Source organism: Salvia miltiorrhiza, chromosome 7 (assembly GCF_028751815.1).
Source record: "Salvia miltiorrhiza cultivar Shanhuang (shh) chromosome 7, IMPLAD_Smil_shh, whole genome shotgun sequence".
Taxonomy (NCBI): Eukaryota; Viridiplantae; Streptophyta; class Magnoliopsida; order Lamiales; family Lamiaceae; genus Salvia; species Salvia miltiorrhiza.
Genome location: NC_080393.1, coordinates 2089353 through 2108927, shown reverse-complemented (window position 1 = coordinate 2108927; position 19575 = coordinate 2089353). Strand labels below are relative to the sequence as shown.

The window sequence follows — 19575 nt, the reverse complement described above, 5'->3', positions numbered from 1 at the left end:
ACAACCCGCCAATCACGATCCCAGCTATAATTTCATTAGACTCGCACAGTTTCAAAAACAAAAAGCTTTCTCCGTCGCCACATCTATAAGACCACCCCTAACGCGCATTTCAGCAAACACAAAGTGTGCATCGCAGCAGTTCTCAAACTTCGCAATCAAACTCCATAAATTCAATAAACAAACAAACCATGCCATCTCACGAAAAATAATCAAACACTATAACCAATCCTTCAATTCAGCCGAATTGGAAACCGAGAGAAATAAAGAAAGGTACCGACTTTATGGAAAAGCAGCTCCGCCTATGTTGGTAGCAATCTTCGCAATTGAGAAACGAAATCCGCCGCCACGCCGCCTTGATTACGACGTCAGCTCCTCCTCTGTTGTAAGGGGACGGCCAGTATATATAGTGCAATCTAGGGTTTTTCGATCCAAACCTATTAGGTTTTTGCCGCCGTCAAAAATGGGATTGAGCCTATATGGGCCGATCAGATTTCTGTTTAGACCCATGGGCCATGAGCTTGGGTCGAGTCGAGTCGGGTCGGATTGGGTTCGTTTAATTTAAGCGGGCTCGATATCAGCTCAATTGATTTTGGGCTAGTTCAAACCCATCAATTTGACACGACAAGCTGCAATGCTCCAAACTCAAACCCAAAATGAGAATTCGTAATATATTTCTCTTGATAATTTCATATTTATAACAAACAAATACAAATATAAATAAGTGAGATTTGAACATCAACTTAGATAATAAATATGCATGCAATTCTTAGAAGAATAGAGATGCACATATTTTTCTTAAATGGTTATTATTTTCAAATTTTCACATCTCAATATTTTATGTTAATTATTAGATTAAAAATAAAGAGAAGTGAAATGATCAGTATGACTCTCGAATATTGAATAAAATACATTTTACAAGCCTTTATAAAAAAATCTCATTATAAAGTTGAAAAATCAAATAATAAGAAATTTTTTATAGTATAATCAGGCAAATACAATATTTTCGGATCAGTCTTTTAGGATTAGGGCTATTTGAGTTGACGGACTATTTGATTACGGATTATTCGAGCTGAAATTCAGTGTACGAATCTAATTTTCTAAGTCGTGAAAGAATAAGTAATACACTTATGATTGATTTTAATTATTTTTTCAAGTATGAATTTAACTTTATAAAACAGGATCGCATGGGAAGAAGGCTCGTGGATATATTTAATGCGAGTCTCACATCTCCAAATAATAGAAAACGCAAATATTGATGAACAATAATGGGATAAAATTTCATAATGTCTTTCACCAAATCTATATTGCTCATATCATAATTATTATAAATATTCAGAATTGAATTACACTACCTGTTAGAATCGCTACCTAAATTATAAAATATTTAATATAATACAAGTAAAATTGTATAAATACTACAACGACACTATATATTGTCCTAAATAAGGAACCAAATTGATGCTATAAAAAAGAAAAAGGAAACAAGCATTCACACAATTTGGCCATCATATTCAACCAGGATTTCACCAAATTAAAAAGTCACTAAAAAAATTACATTAAATAATTAATGAAAATGAGGTGTTGAATTCGTCACAAACTAATTAAGATCCACTTTATTAGCCAATTGCTGTGGCAATGCTGCAACTTCGTCACTCTCCCACCACATGCCCACTGTGTGTTGTGTGTTTTTCAGTAACACAAACTCATGTATAAAACCCCCACTCCAAAAAAAAATCATCAAGTGTAGCAATAAACACTATCCATCTTCAATAAAATGCACATGTGTTGATAGAATAAACAAAAGCCATATTTATTTAAATCACAATGACTGTCGTAGACGGCTCATCTTCTTCATCCGCCGGCAATTTCAAATCCAAAACCACCGCGTATGTGGTGGTGTGCTGGATCTTCGCCGCCATGGGCGGCCTCATGTTCGGCTACGACATCGGCATCTCCGGCGGCGTGTCGGCCATGGACGACTTCCTGGTCAAGTTCTTCCCCAACGTGTACGCGAGGAAGCTGACGGTCCACGAAGACAACTACTGCAAATACGACGATCAGATGCTTCAGCTCTTCACGTCGTCGCTGTATCTCGCCGCGCTCGTCGCCAGCTTCGGGGCGTCGAAAGCCTGCACCATCCTCGGGCGGAGGCCGACCATCCGGCTGGCCTCCGTCTTCTTCATCGTCGCCGCCCTCATCAGCGCCCTCGCCCCGAACAAGATCCTGCTCATCCTCGGCAGGATCTTGTTCGGCATTGGCGTCGGATTCGGCAACGAGGTAACTCAATACCATCTGCGTGTCGGTGTTGATCTGAGTTTAATTTATTTTTTTAGGTCACTCGTTCGATCGATTTACAAAAATAGGTCAATATTTTTCGAACTTATAAAATTAGACAAAATTTGTTTTAAATTCAGCTGTTTTATGGTTCGATCGAACTATTTTGCACTTAATATGAGTCAAAACGTGGCCCACAAACGTTGAATTTAGCCTGAACGTGACACACGCATGGCGAGATTTTCAATAAAATGATCTAATTTTGCAATTTAAAAAAAAAATGGTCTACTTTACAAAATACTACCTCCGTCCTATGAAGCATGACACAGTTCTTTTTGGCACGGAATTAAGAAATTGCTATTTTGTGTGTTAAGTGCAGTAGGTGAAAAAGTGAAAAGGTGAATAAAGGGTAATTTTTTTTACCATTTTTAGAAACAGGTCATGTTTCGTGGGACAAACCATAAAGGAAACTGTGTCATGCTTCGTGGGACAGAGGAAGTATCTTAATATAGTGGTCTAAAAAAATTTGAACTCAGGTCTATTTTACACAGTTATGCACTTTTTCTACATTGTTACACATTATTTTCGCAAAATATGATACGTCCGAAAAGAGTAATAACTTTTCTTATTATTATTGTAGTCGGTGCCGCTCTTCTTGTCGGAGGTGGCGCCGCCGCACCACAGGGGAGCTGTGAACATCCTGTTCCAGCTCTTCGTGACGATCGGGATCCTGATCGCGAACCTGGTGAACTTCGCGGTGGCGAACGTGCACCCGTTCGGGTGGAGGATCGCGCTGGGGGTGGCGGGCGTGCCGGGGCTGTTCCTGTGCATCGGGTCGTTCGTGATCATGGAGACGCCGTCGAGCCTGATCGAGCGCGGCTACGAGACGGAGGGGCGCCAGGCGCTGCAGAAGGTCCGCGGCATGGACGACGTGGAGCGCGAGCTCGAGTACATCAAGCACGCCTGCGAGCAGGCCAAGAAGGTGAAGCAGCCGTTCAAGAAGCTGATGCAGCGCGAGAGCGTGCCGCCGCTCACCATCGCCATCTGGATCCAGATCTTCCAGCAGTTCACCGGCATCAACGCGATCATGTTCTACGCCCCCGTCCTCTTCCAGACGATGGGCTTCAGGAACGACGGCGCCCTCCTCTCCGCCGTCATCACCGGGATCGTCAACGTGCTCAGCACCTTCGTCTCCATCGTCGCCGTCGACAAGCTCGGGAGGAGGAAGCTCCTCCTCCAGGCCTGCGTGCAGATGCTGATCTGCCTGGTGGGGTCCGGCGTGATCCTGCAGCTGCACCTCAAGAGCGTCGGGACGCTCGACAGCAAGCTCGCCACGATCGTGGTCGTGCTCGTGTGCCTCTTCGTCATGTCGTTCGCGTGGTCGTGGGGCCCGATGGGATGGCTCATCCCGAGCGAGGTACTTATTTATAATTGATCGTGTCTGTTCGCAAAGGGGTGCTTCATCGCGAACAGACACATTGGTTATGAAAAATAACCAATCAACTATAACTATTTATTATTTGGCTTCTCGTCAAATAATAAATACTCCATCTGTCCCATACATATATATATATATAAGTTGATTGAGATTTTCACAATAATTAAGAAAAATAATTGAAAATGAAAATGTATAAGTAAACTTCCTAATATATCCATATTTATGTATTAAACTTGAACTAAATTAAAGAATTAAATAGGTATAATAGTAAATGAGTAAAAAAGTGGCCACTTTTATTGGGACGGAGGGAGTACTTTTTATGGAAAAAAGCCTATCTAATTATCGGATTTTGATCGAACAAGGTGTTCCCGCTGGAGACGAGGACGGCCGGGTTCGCGTTCGCGGTGAGCACCAACATGCTCCTCACGTTCATCATCGCGCAGGCGTTCCTGTCGATGCTGTGCCACATGAGGGCGGGGATCTTCTTCTTCTTCGCGGCGTGGGTGGTGGTGATGGGCGTCTTCGTCTTCTTCCTGCTGCCGGAGACGAAGGGCATCGCCATCGACGAGATGGCCGACCGGGTGTGGAAGGTGCACCCGGTGTGGAAGAGGTTCATGCCCAAAGAAGGAAAGGGCGCTGAGATGACATGATTGAGCATGCTTGCTTCATTCCGACATCATGGGAAGAGTTGAAGATGTTCCTCTTTTACACCTTGCTTTTGTCTTCTTCAATAAATGTCATCTAATGCTGGATTCTACGAAGCCAAGGCGGCTCATGTCATCGATCGAGCATGAAAAAGAAGAAAGAGAGAGAGAGATCACAAAGAGAGAGAGACAGAGTGAAATGTAGCAAGAATTCTTTCAATCAGATTGTAAAGAATCCTCCTATTTCAAGCAATAAAATCGATTTTGATGAAAATATTGTGCACTTGGTATTCTCCCATCTCACTTTTTTTTTAGTTTGATTTTATCACTTATGGTTCAATCCTTGAGTGATTAACAAGCTATAGTATTCTTTTCTTTTAGGACACTAGACATTATAAAGAGACAATTATATGAGAAAAGCAAAGGATAAAGACAAAAAAAAGAGGAAAAAAAAAATAAAAAAATCTTTGAGTGAGATACTTTCTTCGTGTGATGCATTATTCTTTGCTGAGTTGGGAAGTTTTGTATGATTCCATTCTATGTTTGCTATATGTTTCCAAAACTCAAAGCTCCATTGACATCCAGCATCCACATAAAAAAAAATAGTTGTAGTTGAGAAGGAAAAAATCATTCACATATACAATGAGTGTGAAAAAAAATGAGATGGAAGAAGAGAAGGAGGAGAGAGAGCTTGTTGATCATTGGAACCACGGCCATCCACTTACTTTGGTGGAAATTCATGACAAAACTGATTATTGTAATAGTTGTATAAAGTATTTTAGTAGTGGAGAGAAAGCTTACCGATGTAGCCAGGAACATGGGGGATTGCGATTCCTATTACACCAAGAATGTGCAGGACTGCCGAGGAAGATTAAACACGCAATGCACCCACACCACATACTCACTCAAGTATTCGTGGACAGATTAGAGAAATCAAAGTCTTGTGCACTCTGCAAAGATATTGTCACCGGAATGTTTTACGTATGTGCGAGAGCAGGATGTATATTTGCGATGCATATCAGATGCACGCTGGGCAGCGGCGTGATTGATGCAGCCGAGGATGAGGATGATGATGGGCAAAGTGGCGGCATCATAGATCATCCGAGTCACCCCAGACATAGGTTGAGGTTTGTGAGGAGGCGGTGTTCCTTCATGTGTGATGCTTGCGGCACCACACACGAGGGGAGGTCTTACATGTGTTGCAGAGCTAATTGTCAGTATTGGATCCACGAGAGATGCGCGTCTTTGCCTCAGACCATCGAAAGAGAAGACCACCATCACTCACTCTCCCTCTCTTTTCATGTCCCACCTCTGTATCTGAAATATAACTACAGATGTGATGTGTGTAGCAAATATCTACTGCCCAGATATTGGATATATCATTGTCAGCTTTGCAGCTATGTCGTCCATCTCAAGTGTGCCTTCAACAAGTCGTCCCAAGTCAGGTACGTTGTGATCAATATTCTTGTGTCGTTACGTGCTTATAAGTTGTTGTAGCTAGCTTACTTTTTAGAAAACTTATAAGTTACTCCATTTGTCTCACAAAAAACATGAACATTTGTAAGTGGTAAAGATTTTAAGAAATGTTAGAGAAAAGTGTATTGTGAGTGGAAAATGAGTTCCACTTTATGAAAAGTAAATGGATTGTGGTGGGGTAGTATACCAAAATAGAAATGTTCATGTTTTTTTTAGACGCCCCAAAATGACAAAATATTCATGTTTTTTGAGACAGAGAGAGTATTTTGAAATGTTTGTAAGCTACTAATAAATAATTTATAAGTAGTTTTAGTCTCAGCCAAACACCTCACTTAATTACCATGGTAAAGATTTATAAAGTAGTGTTTTTGTTGCATGTAGAGAAAAGAATGATGATGAGAAAAAGATTATAGTGTTCCCAATAAGTGATGTGGGTGAGGACCAAATTGGAGCTTTTGTAAAGAGACAAGGAGGAACTATATCAATACCACCCATCCCTCATCATGATGTCGATTATGAGTTCCACAAACACAAACTCAGATTAGTCTCAGCATCATCTTCATCTGAAGAAGAAGAAGAAGAAGAAGAAGAAGAAAATAGTGATGATGATGGGGAAGACCACTATGGTCGTCAAAAATCGGAACTAATATGTGATGCGTGCATTACTCCTATATTTCGAAAACAGAGATCATCTTCTTCTTCCAGAAGTAAAGATTACTGCTACATGAGTTGTAGCAGTGGATGCAACTATAATCTTCACATGGCGTGCTTTCACTTGCCACCTCGCCTTCCTTACATTTCACTCCACCATCGATCCGGTCACCACCTAATTCTCGGAACTTTTGACAAACTCCGATATAATCGTTGTCGCGTGTGTGGTTGCTATTCGGATGGGTTGATTTACAAGTGTACAAAATGCTCCTTCAAAGCAGACATCAAATGCGCTTCCATGCCGGACACCATATATCACACGGCTCACCCACAACATCCACTCAACCTTCTCCAACGTCCCAACTATTATTGTGATGCTAATTGTGGTGACCGCGTACATATGTATGCCTGTTACGCTTGCAACAACTGTGACTTCCTTGTGCACACTCAATGCGCTATGTTGCCGGCATCAATCATCATCCGTAGATGGGACAAGCATCACCCGCTGCCATTGACGTACAATGCCAATCTCAATCATCCAGGTGAATTCTACTGCAATGAATGTGAAACAGAAATGAGCCCAAAGAGCTGGATGTATCACTGCCGCCACTGCGATATATCCTTCCATCCCAAATGCTTTAAAACCACATCGGGCCAGTTTAGAAACATCAAGTTCGGAAAGGAATATGTGAATACGAAAGCTCATCCACACCCTCTCGCCTATCAACTTCTCACCACAAAACGCCGCTGCGACGGTTGTGATGAGGATAAATATGAAAGGCCTGGATTACACTGTGCATCATGCAACTTCTTCATTTGTCTCTACTGCACAATGCTCATATATAGCATGACATGAAGACCGTGGATTGATGTTTTACCTCTTTCTTCTTGTATTGCTTATGTTTTTGTCTGATCGTGTTTAATTTGTGTGTGTGTTTGTTGTTTGTAATTTAATCAAACAGATAGTATTGTAATTTACATGTGGAACACAATAGTTACATAATAGTTACATAAACTTATTCCATGTGGAACACAATAGTTACATAAACTTATTTAATTAATTTAGTATGACAATAAATAAATTTTCATAAATTTTAGCATTGAGGTCTAGCTAAAATTAATGGTGCCCTAATCTCTGGTAATCTTTTGTCAACCAAAATAGGAGTTGCCCTAATGATCTGGCATATAATTGTCATGTGATTTCATATTTATTGAGTCAAGATTCGAATCAGACTCCTTTATTAACATTGGTTTTTCGTCATCTCAAATTTGCTCATGTGTCATAAAGTTAATAACGGATTTAAAGTTCAAGCCATTTTACAATTTCACAAAATTCAAATATATATATATATATATGTATGTATATATATATATATATTATTTTATATGAGTTTGGAATAGTATTATAATGATACTTTCCTTTTGATATTTCGATTCAATTAATGAAATTGATATCAAAATAAAGTCTTTTATCCTTTTCTAATATCTTGTTCCAATGGTGATAGCATTTTCTGTAAAAATTAGAGAAATAGTATTATATAAAGTTGTGTATTATTCTTTTGTAATTGCTTTTAAGTGTATATTCTGAAGAGGTGCTATCCTTTAAATATTTATAATTATTTTCACCACTCTCGATACTAACTACTCCCTCCGTCCCGCCCAAGATGCTACATATTCCTTTTTGGGCCGTCCCAACGAAGATGCTACATTTCTATATTTGGCAAAAATAAGGAATTTAAACACTTAATTAACATTAATTAAGTATTTCTTTATTACATTCTCTCTCCAACTTTATCACTTTATTACATTCTCTCTCTTACTTTATCACTTTATTACCTTCTCTTTCTTACTTTATATTACTTTCTCTCTCCTACTTTATCACTTTATTACTACACACTTAAAACATTAATCTACAACTCCTTAAATCCCGTGCCGAAGAGCAAATGTAGCGTCTTGGCCGGGACGGAGGGAGTATAATACTATATTTTCACCACTATCAATACACTCAACAACCTTTTCTCCATTTTCAATACACTCAACAACTTTTTTCTTAAAACTTATGTCACTCCCTTCTAGGAGGTTCTTTCGTGGACGAATGAAGTATATTAATTATTCCCTCCGTCCCACGAAGCATGATCCAATATCCTTTTTGGTTTGTCCCACGAAATTTGACCTGTTTCTAAAAATGTTAAAAAATTTACCCTTTATTCACATTTTCACTTTTTCACCTACCACATTACACACAAAATACTAATTTCTTAATTCTCGTGCCGAAAAGAACTCGGTCATACTTCATGGGACAGAGGGAGTAGTAGATACTTCTGATCTATACATGCACTATCTCAATTTGTAAATATTTTAATAATTAAGTCTAAATATATTTACTTTGATAATAAATTTAATAGTGAGACGCTCAAAATATTAGTACATGTGATCTTAACTGAATCAATATTTTCGTCAATTCGTAACAAAACATATGCATCATATCACTAATTTTACAAATAAGTAAACATTTGGTAATAGTATAGGTAGCTGCAATCTATATATAGTATATATTATGCAGAAGGATAATAAAATAAGTAAAATAGAAGAAAAGTGAGAGGCAGGCATCCGAGTTTGAGAGACGGAGGTGCAGCGCTGGGAGAGGGCGAAGGGACGGTGGCTGCGGGGAGAGGCGGCGAGGGGATCCCCGACGACGGAGACGGGGAACGGAGCACATTGATGTCGACTTTCTGGCCGGATTGGCAGTGGCCGGGGACGCCGCATACGAAGAAGTGGTGGCCGTGAGTGTCGATGGTGAGGGAGTCGTTGCCCGTCGTGTGAGTCGAGATAGGGGACGACGCGTTGCACGCCTTGTACTCCGAGTGGATCACTTGCATCACGTTGTGGAACTGCGGGTTGTACTCGAACACTGGAAATTTAACGGTAAAGTGGTTAATGTTTAATGCCGAAAAGTTTTTAAGAAGTCTGAGTCAAACGTCGTACGTTTTTTAAAATTATTTATTAAATAATTGTGAAATATCATAATCAATATTTGTAGATATTGGGGTGAGGTTTCATTGCATTTGTTGAAGTCATGAACATGATTATTAAGGCGTGCGATCTTCTTGAAAATCATTTTAATGTATGGTGATGAAAATTTAGCAATATGAATGATAATTTCAAATGAGATGATATTTTCTAGAAAAATATTATACCAAACAAATAAATGTAATTTGCAATAAAAGACTAAATTTTAAATGTGTGCACGCGGCGTGATTATGATATAAAGCGGTATATATGAGGCATCATTGCAAGAATTCATAATGCAGTGTGACGTTTCCTTTAATTTAATGATAAATACTAGGAATGTATAGTGGAAGAATCATAACACTTCAATTTTCCACTAAACATTATAACATTTAATTTAATTTGCAATTTAAAGTTGAAAAGGGATTTGATTGCGTCACGCTCTCCTCAATACATACCACAACCAGAATAAAATCACAATAAATTGTTGAGTGGTGCTAAAACAATCAATTTTATCCGGAAAAATAAAACAAAAAAAATTTACATATTTACTTTTGTTGATATTAACCCCTAAAAAATATTTGTTGGTTTTACAAAACTGCCCGATCCTCTTACATTAATTGTAAATTGTTCCCAAAACAAAAATTATACAACATATATATAATTTCCAAAAAAAATTGAAAAACACTCAAAGGATAAACCAAGAACCCAAACACACCGATGTAGTAACATACAGTGAGAAACACTATTTTCACGAGGAACGAAAATAACGAATATGTTAGTATATATGATTGAATAGGCTGTTTGTAAATTGTAATGCATGAATAACCGTAATTCAGTTAATCAGTGAATTTTTTTGCCCTCTTTAGAATATGAATTCAGATTTGAATAATTATTCGTACATTACAAGCCGTTTATTCAACCAGAGAGAGAGAGAATACCAATAGTATCTCCAAGTTGAAAGGTTTTTGTTGCAGACCAGAGCTTGTAATCGACATTGCCAATGGTAGTCCAGCCTGCAGAATCTCCCACTTTATAAACAGCTCCTTTTGACACTTCTAACAAACCTAATACTATCAAACACACACCTGCTGCTGCCATTGCCATTGTCTCTCTCTCTATCACTTTTTCTCTCTCAAACTCACACACAAACTCTCTCTACAACACTTTGTTTCAGGGTAGTATATGGAGGTTTGGGAGCTTTCAAAATGGACCCTTTTGATGATTATGAAAATGATGATGATGTGTTGATGACAGCCGTGTTTGAAGAGTTTGGGTGAAAAAGTGCTCAACTCGAACATGAAGCCCTTTTCACATATTAAATTCTTTACTTTTTGTGTGATAAAAATGGCGGAAATATTGGGAAAGTATAGCTGATATTAAACTAATTTAGTAGTGAAAAGAGCAAAAGTGGCTGTTGGTTAGCACTCCATTTTAATTAATTAGCTTTTGGTATACTCCACTTCTACTGTAATAAATAATCTTCAACATTGAATTTCTTTGGTGGAAGTTGGAATGGTATTGGGACCGTACGTTAGGGATGAGCAAAATAATCGAAACTGAATAATCGAACCGATCCGAATCGAAATATTAAAATATATTTCGATTTTTCCGATTTGGTTCGATTTAATTTTCAAAGGAATCTTGTTTTTCAGTTTGGTTCGATTTGATTTTTTTTAAATCAAATATAAATTTGGTTTTAACAAAAATTGAACCGAAAATCAAATGCACATCATCCGAGCTTGTTTAAAAATATGTTGAGCTTTCAAAATTATGTTTGAACTTGTTTAATTGTTTGTTGAGTCCATTACGCTTTAATCGAGTCAAGCTTGAATGATTAATTTAGGATTAAAAACTCTCAAATGGGAGCTTAAAAATCTAGAAAAATAATATAAAATTATAACATGGTCTATTTAGAACCTAAATCACTTATAATTTAAGTGGTAAGATGAGATCTCATATCCTAAGTTGATATAACAATTAAGTCTTTGAAATACTTGAAAGCAAAGAATGAAATTGGTTAGATGTATGAAGTGTATGTGGTGGTTGGATGATGGCACACAAAAATGGAGCTTGTAGTGAAGAAAAAGAGTATTGTCATCATGATAGTTAGTTGTGTTGGTGTCCCTTTCTTATTTATCTATTATTTTATTTTCTTGTATAAAATATTAGAATTCTTGATCGATAAATATTCAGAACTGTTTATAGATAGATTTTATCGATTTACTAACGTGTGATATCGCGACGTCGTTTTTGGATCGATAAACCTAAATTGCCAATAGAATTCTCCTACACTTATATATGTACTTATATATGTGACATCAAGATACATAATATAGTAGATAAATTAATACAAGGCACTAGGACACAAATTTTGTGGAAAATCAAAAGTTAGGAAGCAAATTCAAGGCTTTCCACAATGGGTTACAATAAAACAAACGCATGTCCTATTTCATAACATCTATCTATTGAATTATTAGTGTAAAAACTCTCAAACACAAAATCTTCATAACTGAGAATGAGGATCAAACCCTTTGCCATGTCCATTTTTGCCTCCATCAACGTAGTGATGATCATCATCATCCATAAACCTCTTCCACAGCCAATGCTGCTTCCACACCTTCTCCGTCATCTCCTCGATGGGCACGTTCTTCGTCTCGGGCACCAGGAAGAACACGAAGAACGACATCACGAGCACCCACCCGGAGAAGAAGAAGAAGATCCCGAACTTGAAGTGGCAGAGCATCGAGAGGAACGCCTGCGCTATCACGAAGGTGAAGAGCAGGTTGACGCACACGGTCACGCTCTGCCCGGCCGAGCGCGTCTCCAGGGGGAAGGTCTCACTCGGGATGAGCCACCCGAGCGGGCCCCAGGACCACGCGAACGCGGACACGAACGTGCAGATCAGGATCACCACGAAGATCGCGTTGCCACGGCTGAGATCCTCGGAGTGATCCTTCACCTTGATCCCCAGCAGCACGGCGATGACCACCTGCGACAGGAACATCTGCACCCCGGCCTGCAGCAGCAGCACGCGCCGCCCCAGCTTGTCCACGGAGTAGATGGAGACGACGGTGGAGAGCACGTTGACGGCGCCCGTGATCACCGCCGAATACAGGGCAGCATCACTCCCAAATCCAACAGTGTTAAACAGGACAGGAGCATAAAACATTATAGCATTAATCCCTGTGAACTGCTGGAATATCTGCAACCAACAAAACAATCCATCCATCAAATTCCTTTCAAAATTTTCAATCAATCAAACAAAACAAAAAAAACAAAAAACACACACACAACATAAACATAAACAAACAAACCTGCAGAGCAACAGCTATGATCAACTGAGGCCTATTCCTCCTCATGAGAAGGTTCCTAAAAGGGTGCTTGACGAGCTTCGCCACGCGGCTGGCCTCAACGAGCTCCAAGAACTCGGGCTCCACATTCTCCGTGCCACGGATCTTCTTGAGCACGGCTTTTCCTTTCTCTAAATGACCGCGTTCTATTAGACTGTTTGGAGTGTCGACTACCAACAATGCGCCTACGGTGAGGAGGCCGGCGGGGATGCCGGCAAGCCCCAACGAGACCCTCCACCCCCACCCTCCTTCAATTCTGTTACATTACATACATTGCCAAAAATTTTAGTTCAATAACAATTAACACAAAATTTTGTATCTACATTTGTCACAAGAATGTAACAAGCCATGATTTTGATCGTTAGATGATGCATTTTCAAAAATAGAGTTTACAACACAAAATTTTAGTGTGTGACAACATAGCTATCTGCATCAATTATTCATAATTTTCAAACTAGTCAATTATTTGAGCAGTTCCATTGAAAAAATGGGGAAATATGTTCAATTTTTTCAAACTTTTAGAAAGTTGTTATCTTTTATCTTGAATTATAGACCACGTTCTGGATTTTTTTTTTTTTTCAATATTGATGACTATTGTCACATGGATTTCTCGGTTCCACTAAATTTTATTATCATGTTTCATTAGCGAAAATTGTTTAATTTGAAAACGACATAGAAAATTAGAGCAAAAACAAAATGTTGACTATGACTACATGCAACGTGTTCGACTAGTAGAATTATACTTATACTGATTACGCGATCAAGAAATAATTAAACAACCTTATCTTTCTTAGATTTTTTTAATTGAAGAAAATAAATAAATATTACTACAAACAACATTAAAATATTTATTAAAAAAAAATAGAACTTACTTGGCAGTGCCGTAATTGACGAGATTGGCAAAAAGAATTCCAATTGTTACATTAAGTTGGAATAAAATGTTGAGCCCTCCACGTATTCTCGTAGGTGCTATTTCTGATAGAAATAGTGGGACAGCCTGAAATATTCATAAAATTTTATTACTATAATTTCCAATAAATTAAGAAGGTCCAAGATATTATATAAAGAAGTAAACTACTAAAGAAAATATTAACCAAAATAGATTATTGAATTTGGATCTATTACATAATGGTAGAATTAAAAGTTACATGAAGATTTATTGAATTTTATTTACCATGAAGGAATATTGAGATAGTTCAAAATAATAGAAGTGTGTAAAAAAATGGATTGCAATGATTATGCAGAAAAATGAGGTGTTCAAATAGTAATGATTCATGGACAAGACCTTTGTGAAGAATAAAGTTAGAAAATTGGATTTTTTTTTCCATACTCCACCAAGCTAAAAAGCTATATACTTTTATTTCATGTCACACTGCGTGACAAAAGTGTCTTAATCCCATATATATGCGACTTAGTCAATCTCAAAATATATTTAAATATGAAAAATAATAAAAGTGTGAACCACTCATTTGACGTGCACTTGCATAAGTAGTAATTTATTATGTACTTCTACCTATAATCCAAATTCCAATTAATATATGAGGCAGCACCTTACTCTAGCCAAAACCTTTTAGTTATAGGAAATTCTAACCATACAAATAAAAATATGGAAATAATAGCATTTTTGACTGAAATACCCTTTTAGTGTGTAACAGTATAAAATATTCTATTACACACATTTTATAAGCGAAAAAGTGTGTAACAATGTAAAATACACTGTTACATACTTTTTCGCAATCACACACTTTTACGTAATTACACATTTTTGAGAAAAAGTGTGTAACATTGTAAAATACACTATTACACGATTTTTGAAAAAGTGTGTAACAGTGTATTTTACACTGTTACACACTTTTTTGCAATTACACACTTTTACGTTATTACACACTTTTTCGAAAAAGTGTGTAACAGTATTAAGGGTATAATTGTACATTTACATTAAAAAAGGCTAGTTTTTCTATATTTTTATTTGGGTGGACATTTTTTCCTTTTCTTATCCAATAAGTGCTAATTGAGCCCATTAACTCTTAATATATTGTCGACAAATACATAGTGACTATAGTGAACACGTGCCATGGGAATTTCTTTTTCTTGGGGAAATTTTTGTTGATAATTACTTTTCTAATATGAAACAAATATATTATAATTATGTTATTCGAAAACAACTAGCTGAAAAAGTAAAGAAATGATGTCGATGTGTAACAAAATATATTCGACACTTGGCATTAATATTTTGGTGCAACTTTAATTTAGAATCTCATGAACAAATAGTAAATAGTAATATATCTAAAGAATCTCCACGTTATAATTTTTTCCAAGTTGGGACCTTATTGTAATTAAAGAAATTAAATAAACAAATAAAGTAGCAAAAGGAAATCAAGCCATTATTGACTTAACCCAATTAAAAGGTGACATTCAAACCTCCCAAAAGTGATCAAAAGAATTTGGAAACTATATATATATCTAAAGTAGAAAATATGAGTACTAATTTACTACCACTAGATAGCACTTCAAAATTCTAAAACTACCAACTACCTAGTTCTTATATATTCTCCAATTAAAACAAGTTCTAGATAACAACTTACTTAACTAGTCAAAACAATAATGAATCATCTTGTTATACCCAATTTAAAAATACTACTATAGATCAAACAGAAATTCAATAGTAATGCTCGCGCACCTAATATTTCACGACACGAAACAAACACTTATCGTCAATACCTAAAAACAGGGACGGATCTAAAGGCCAGGCACCCCAGGCCGTCGCCCGGTCAAAATTTTTTTTTGTTACCTATAAATGTATGATTTTAAATTTTTTTTATCTATATATGTTAATCTCGCCCGGTCATAATTGTGTCATTTCAAATAATTATTCAAGATTCAACTTGTTTTCTTTATTAAAACTTTATTGGAATCATCCGGTGAAATCTCGCCCGGTCATTATTAAATTTCTAGATCCGTCCCCGCCTAAAAATGCAATAGTACTACAGTGCACCTAATATTTCACGATACGAAACAAACACTCGCCGTCGTCGTACCTGATTGGCGAACCCGACGCCGCAACCGAGCAAGATCCGACCAATGATGAGCATGGCAAGATCTTGGGCTGCAGCATTGAGAATAACTCCAGCAATGAAGAAAAAACCAGCAATCAACATGGTCAATCTTCTCCCAAGCTGTCTTGTTGTGTAAGAGGCGAAGAAGGTTGCAGTTAAACCAGCCAAATAGAGTGATGATGTGAATAATTGCAGCCCTTGATTATCATATTTGCAGTAATTACTATTTAATTTTGGATCATTAGCCCTCTTAGCAACTGCGGGGAAGAATTTTTCCAAGAAAGGCCTCATTGATGTGACGCCACCTGTCAATTAAATTCGTTAATTAAAAAAAATTGATTGTTTGAATTCGAAAAAAAAAAATTACATAGCTGTAAAGCCTTAAATAATAAAATAAATACTTAGTGATGAATCATGAGACAGAACAGAATCTTCAAAAGTTCACGAGTTAAAAAATTTAATATGCAAAAAGGGCTCTAGAAAAATTTATTTGAATTAATTAAAACATATCAAGATCTCGTGATTTCTTTTACCATAGATAATTAATATTTCCAACATTTTCTTTTTCAAAACCATGGACGATGAAGGTATATTTTATCAGCACGCAAAATTATATTTTTGTATTTAGGAACAAATTTAAACGAGCAAAATTACAATTTTATTCATAAATAATTGAAATAAAATACAAAATACAACTTAAATATTTTAATTAGAAAAAATTACAAGCGATTGCCGAGTTCACCTCGTTGGGGTAATTCATTAGAAATAATTAGTATATCTAACTATTTTTTCCATGGATAATGATGTAGATTATTTTTATAAGGTAGACTTAATTGAAGGACAAAAAAAGGCGTTGTTTTCTAAATACTCAAAACATGAAACGTTTCATAATTAAAAAACGTTAGAAAATTAAATAATTAAAAATATAATTAATTAATTTCATGAATCAAACCAACCTGAGACACCAACATCGTAGCCGAACATTAGGCCGCCGGTGGCGGCCATTATGCAAGAAATGATGACTATAGGCGTGATCTTCGCCTCGAACTCCGTGCCCCCGCCCGAGGCTGCAAATCCGCCTCCGGCCATGTCTCGTAATCGAAGTTCGATCTATCTATTTATCTATCTAACTATTGATCTTATATTGTAAGGCTATGTCACTTTAGAGAAAAAGCCTCAAATATTTAAGGTTAGGACAAGGAAGGATATGAGAGGAGAATTTTTAGATCATGAGTGACGAAAACTATAGAGGACTTCAAGTGTGCTAATGCTACGAAATGAATGAGCTATATATAGACTATGGAAAATCAAAGAAACAAGTAGAGGGGGGGGTGGGGTGAGGGGGGTGGGTTAGGGGGCGTTACCTTTGGTATCTTGACACGTGTATATAATTGTGTGGTTTTTAGGTTTCTTTATTGTTTTTTGGATAAGAATATTGAGTTTAATATATCCAAAAGGTGTTGTTGAAGTCCAACTAATTCATTTTACTCCAATATATGCGAAATTATAGACACATTAAAAATAAAGATAAATAAAAAAACATGGTGGGAAGGTATTTTCTTGGGGAGTGCTAATATATTAGTAATATTGATAATATAAGTATTGATTTGTTTGTAACTCAACATACATTGGGCTACAATAATTAAAGAGTTTAAATATTGGAACAAAAAAGTTACTATATTTTAATTACAAATGTTTCACTCGGCCGACTACTATACGTGTGGTTTTTGGTTTTTGTAATTTTTATAATTTTTTTTTATAGAAAGGCAATTGTGTGGTTTTTGGCTTCTACTTCTTATTAGTTGACCCCTAAAATGTGTAGAGTCAGCCCACGTCTCTGAATCTCAAATGGAATGGGAAGAAATTATTTATTTTTTATTAATTGCGCCACACATTTGACTTTTATTGAGATTTTGGTAATGGCATAATTATTGTTTTTAAAAAAGAAATATTCGCCACATCTCTTTTTTTTTTTTTTTGATCAATAATAATTCATTAATAAACTTGGATGGTACCAGAAGTACCGATAACATCAAACAAGTGGTGAATACTCGTTAGAGCACCACATGGAAAAGGAAACGTTGGACTCTACAACATGAAAGGTTTTGTTCCAACTCCAGAGCCTTCCTTTGATATCTTTAACAAGATTGGACACCTCCCAATTCTTGTTCTCAAACCTACCCTCATTCCTATATTTCCATATCAACCAAACTGTGCCCAATCCAAAGACCTTTAAGAAAGTTCTTGTTTCTCTTACCTCTTTTTTTGATTGGGATAGAATGGGATAGAATGGATAATAGCCATATCTAATAATCATTTTTATTTTATGTATCTATATACTCCCCTCCCAATTATGTAAGTTAATTGAAATTGGCACAAAAAATTAAGAACATTAATAAGTAAAAAATTTAATATGTCTGTATTTATTGTTATAGTAGTTGATAGGAATATATTAGTAAATAAGTTTAAAAAATCTTATCTTTTAATAGAGTAATTAGAACGGAGGCTAGGAAGTGTATTTTTAGTAAATCTTATCCGTAGCAGTAAGTGTAGAAATCAAATTCAATTTATGTAATACTATGATAGTATGAAACACATATGGCTAAAAATTAATTGATATAGTGAGATATTGTACGGATTTATATTTAACATAAAAATGATTTGATTTTCCGTAAAAAGATATAAAATTCTATGTTAAAGGGAAGCACATAATTATGACAACAGTTGCTAGTTTTTATGTTACCATTTTTAGAGAAATTTGGATAGCAATATACTTCTATGGGTTTTGTTACTATTATATAACTGTAGGTAGGTGTATATAATATAGTATGAAAATAAAGTTTTAGCGGTTATTTTTTTCATCAGTTATTTATTTTTTTATTTTTTTCATCAGTTATTTAGTCCCTTTTTTTTCCACTGTAACAAGTAAGAACTCCTAATTTTCTATTGACCGATTTTGACTTTCTCTCCTTCAACCAATTAATTTGTCTAAATAACATTTTTCTATTTCTTTTTGTCCTTTTTCTCTTCTTTCTAAAAATTGTATGTTTAGACTAATACATATACATATTAAATTAAAAAAACATGACTAAAGCTTTATTGTGGTATTTATTATGTAAAAATGGATTCAAAATACAAAAGTCAAAAGTTTCAAGCTAAATTTCAATTCGCTTATCATCTCTCTATCTTTTGGATTTAGTATTTTATTTTCTAATTCTTTTTAATATTTAAAATTTTCTCTATTTGTTTTTGGTGTTTCAAAATTTAGTTTCTACATTTCTCTCTCTTTTCTTCACTTTCACCTGAATTTACTATTTTTTAAAATTCGTCAAATTTGATTCATGAAATAATATTCAATATGCATCTTGATAAAAAAAAATTTAATTTGATGTAAAATATATAAAAAATAAATTCAAAATAAATAAGTTATGTTCTAATGTTCATTTAAAATTTCTAAGTAAAACTTTTTTTCCTCCATAAATGCTTATTTTTCTGCCACTCAATTCTTTCTATTATTGCTACATTCAATATTTAGAAGAAGAAAAAAACATGCTACACAAAACCTGCAATCGTAAGAATTAAAAAATATATATATCTCGTGATTGACTAAATAAAAGTTGATTAATTCGACTGGTCAAAGATTTTACCATTTTAAAATCTAAAAATTGATTTAT

General features: G+C 35.9%; 4 protein-coding genes across 4 annotated transcripts; 2 read left to right on the top strand and 2 right to left on the bottom strand.

Annotated features, from left to right (window-relative positions):
- The first annotated feature begins 1718 nt into the window (after positions 1-1718).
- On the top strand, positions 1719-4639 carry LOC130991511 (sugar transport protein 8-like). The gene is made up of 3 exons (XM_057915770.1): positions 1719-2277; positions 2915-3691; positions 4075-4639. The coding sequence occupies exons 1-3, from the start codon at positions 1825-1827 to the stop codon at positions 4360-4362; spliced, it is 1518 nt and encodes a 505-aa protein (XP_057771753.1). The 5' UTR covers positions 1719-1824; the 3' UTR covers positions 4363-4639.
- A 296-nt stretch (positions 4640-4935) lies between these two features.
- LOC130991510 (uncharacterized) lies at positions 4936-7565 on the top strand. Its single transcript, XM_057915769.1, has 2 exons — positions 4936-5801; positions 6214-7565. The coding sequence occupies exons 1-2, from the start codon at positions 4999-5001 to the stop codon at positions 7337-7339; spliced, it is 1929 nt and encodes a 642-aa protein (XP_057771752.1). The 5' UTR covers positions 4936-4998; the 3' UTR covers positions 7340-7565.
- A 1337-nt stretch (positions 7566-8902) lies between these two features.
- On the bottom strand, positions 8903-10893 carry LOC130991508 (mavicyanin-like). The gene is made up of 2 exons (XM_057915765.1): positions 10434-10893; positions 8903-9394 (listed from the first exon to the last, which is right to left on the bottom strand). Exons 1-2 carry the CDS (start codon positions 10597-10599, stop codon positions 9039-9041), a joined length of 522 nt encoding a protein of 173 aa, XP_057771748.1. The 5' UTR covers positions 10600-10893; the 3' UTR covers positions 8903-9038.
- A 926-nt stretch (positions 10894-11819) lies between these two features.
- On the bottom strand, positions 11820-17195 carry LOC130991507 (sugar transport protein 13). The gene is made up of 5 exons (XM_057915764.1): positions 16858-17195; positions 15884-16206; positions 13718-13842; positions 12810-13101; positions 11820-12697 (listed from the first exon to the last, which is right to left on the bottom strand). The coding sequence occupies exons 1-5, from the start codon at positions 16988-16990 to the stop codon at positions 11999-12001; spliced, it is 1572 nt and encodes a 523-aa protein (XP_057771747.1). The 5' UTR covers positions 16991-17195; the 3' UTR covers positions 11820-11998.
- Between the last annotated feature and the right edge of the window lie 2380 nt (positions 17196-19575).

Coding starts and splice junctions, on each gene's coding strand:
- LOC130991511 (XM_057915770.1), top strand. CDS start 1,825: ATGACTGTCGTAGACGGCTCATCTTCTTCATCCGCCGGCAATTTCAAA. Junction 2,278..2,914: donor GCGTCGGATTCGGCAACGAG/GTAACTCAATAC, acceptor TTATTATTGTAG/TCGGTGCCGCTCTTCTTGTC. Junction 3,692..4,074: donor GATGGCTCATCCCGAGCGAG/GTACTTATTTAT, acceptor TGATCGAACAAG/GTGTTCCCGCTGGAGACGAG.
- LOC130991510 (XM_057915769.1), top strand. CDS start 4,999: ATGAGTGTGAAAAAAAATGAGATGGAAGAAGAGAAGGAGGAGAGAGAG. Junction 5,802..6,213: donor AACAAGTCGTCCCAAGTCAG/GTACGTTGTGAT, acceptor TGTTGCATGTAG/AGAAAAGAATGATGATGAGA.
- LOC130991508 (XM_057915765.1), bottom strand. CDS start 10,599: ATGGCAATGGCAGCAGCAGGTGTGTGTTTGATAGTATTAGGTTTGTTA. Junction 9,395..10,433: donor TCAACTTGGAGATACTATTG/GTATTCTCTCTC, acceptor TTAAATTTCCAG/TGTTCGAGTACAACCCGCAG.
- LOC130991507 (XM_057915764.1), bottom strand. CDS start 16,990: ATGGCCGGAGGCGGATTTGCAGCCTCGGGCGGGGGCACGGAGTTCGAG. Junction 13,843..15,883: donor GCGTCGGGTTCGCCAATCAG/GTACGACGACGG, acceptor TGAATATTTCAG/GCTGTCCCACTATTTCTATC. Junction 12,698..12,809: donor TCATAGCTGTTGCTCTGCAG/GTTTGTTTGTTT, acceptor TGTTGGTTGCAG/ATATTCCAGCAGTTCACAGG.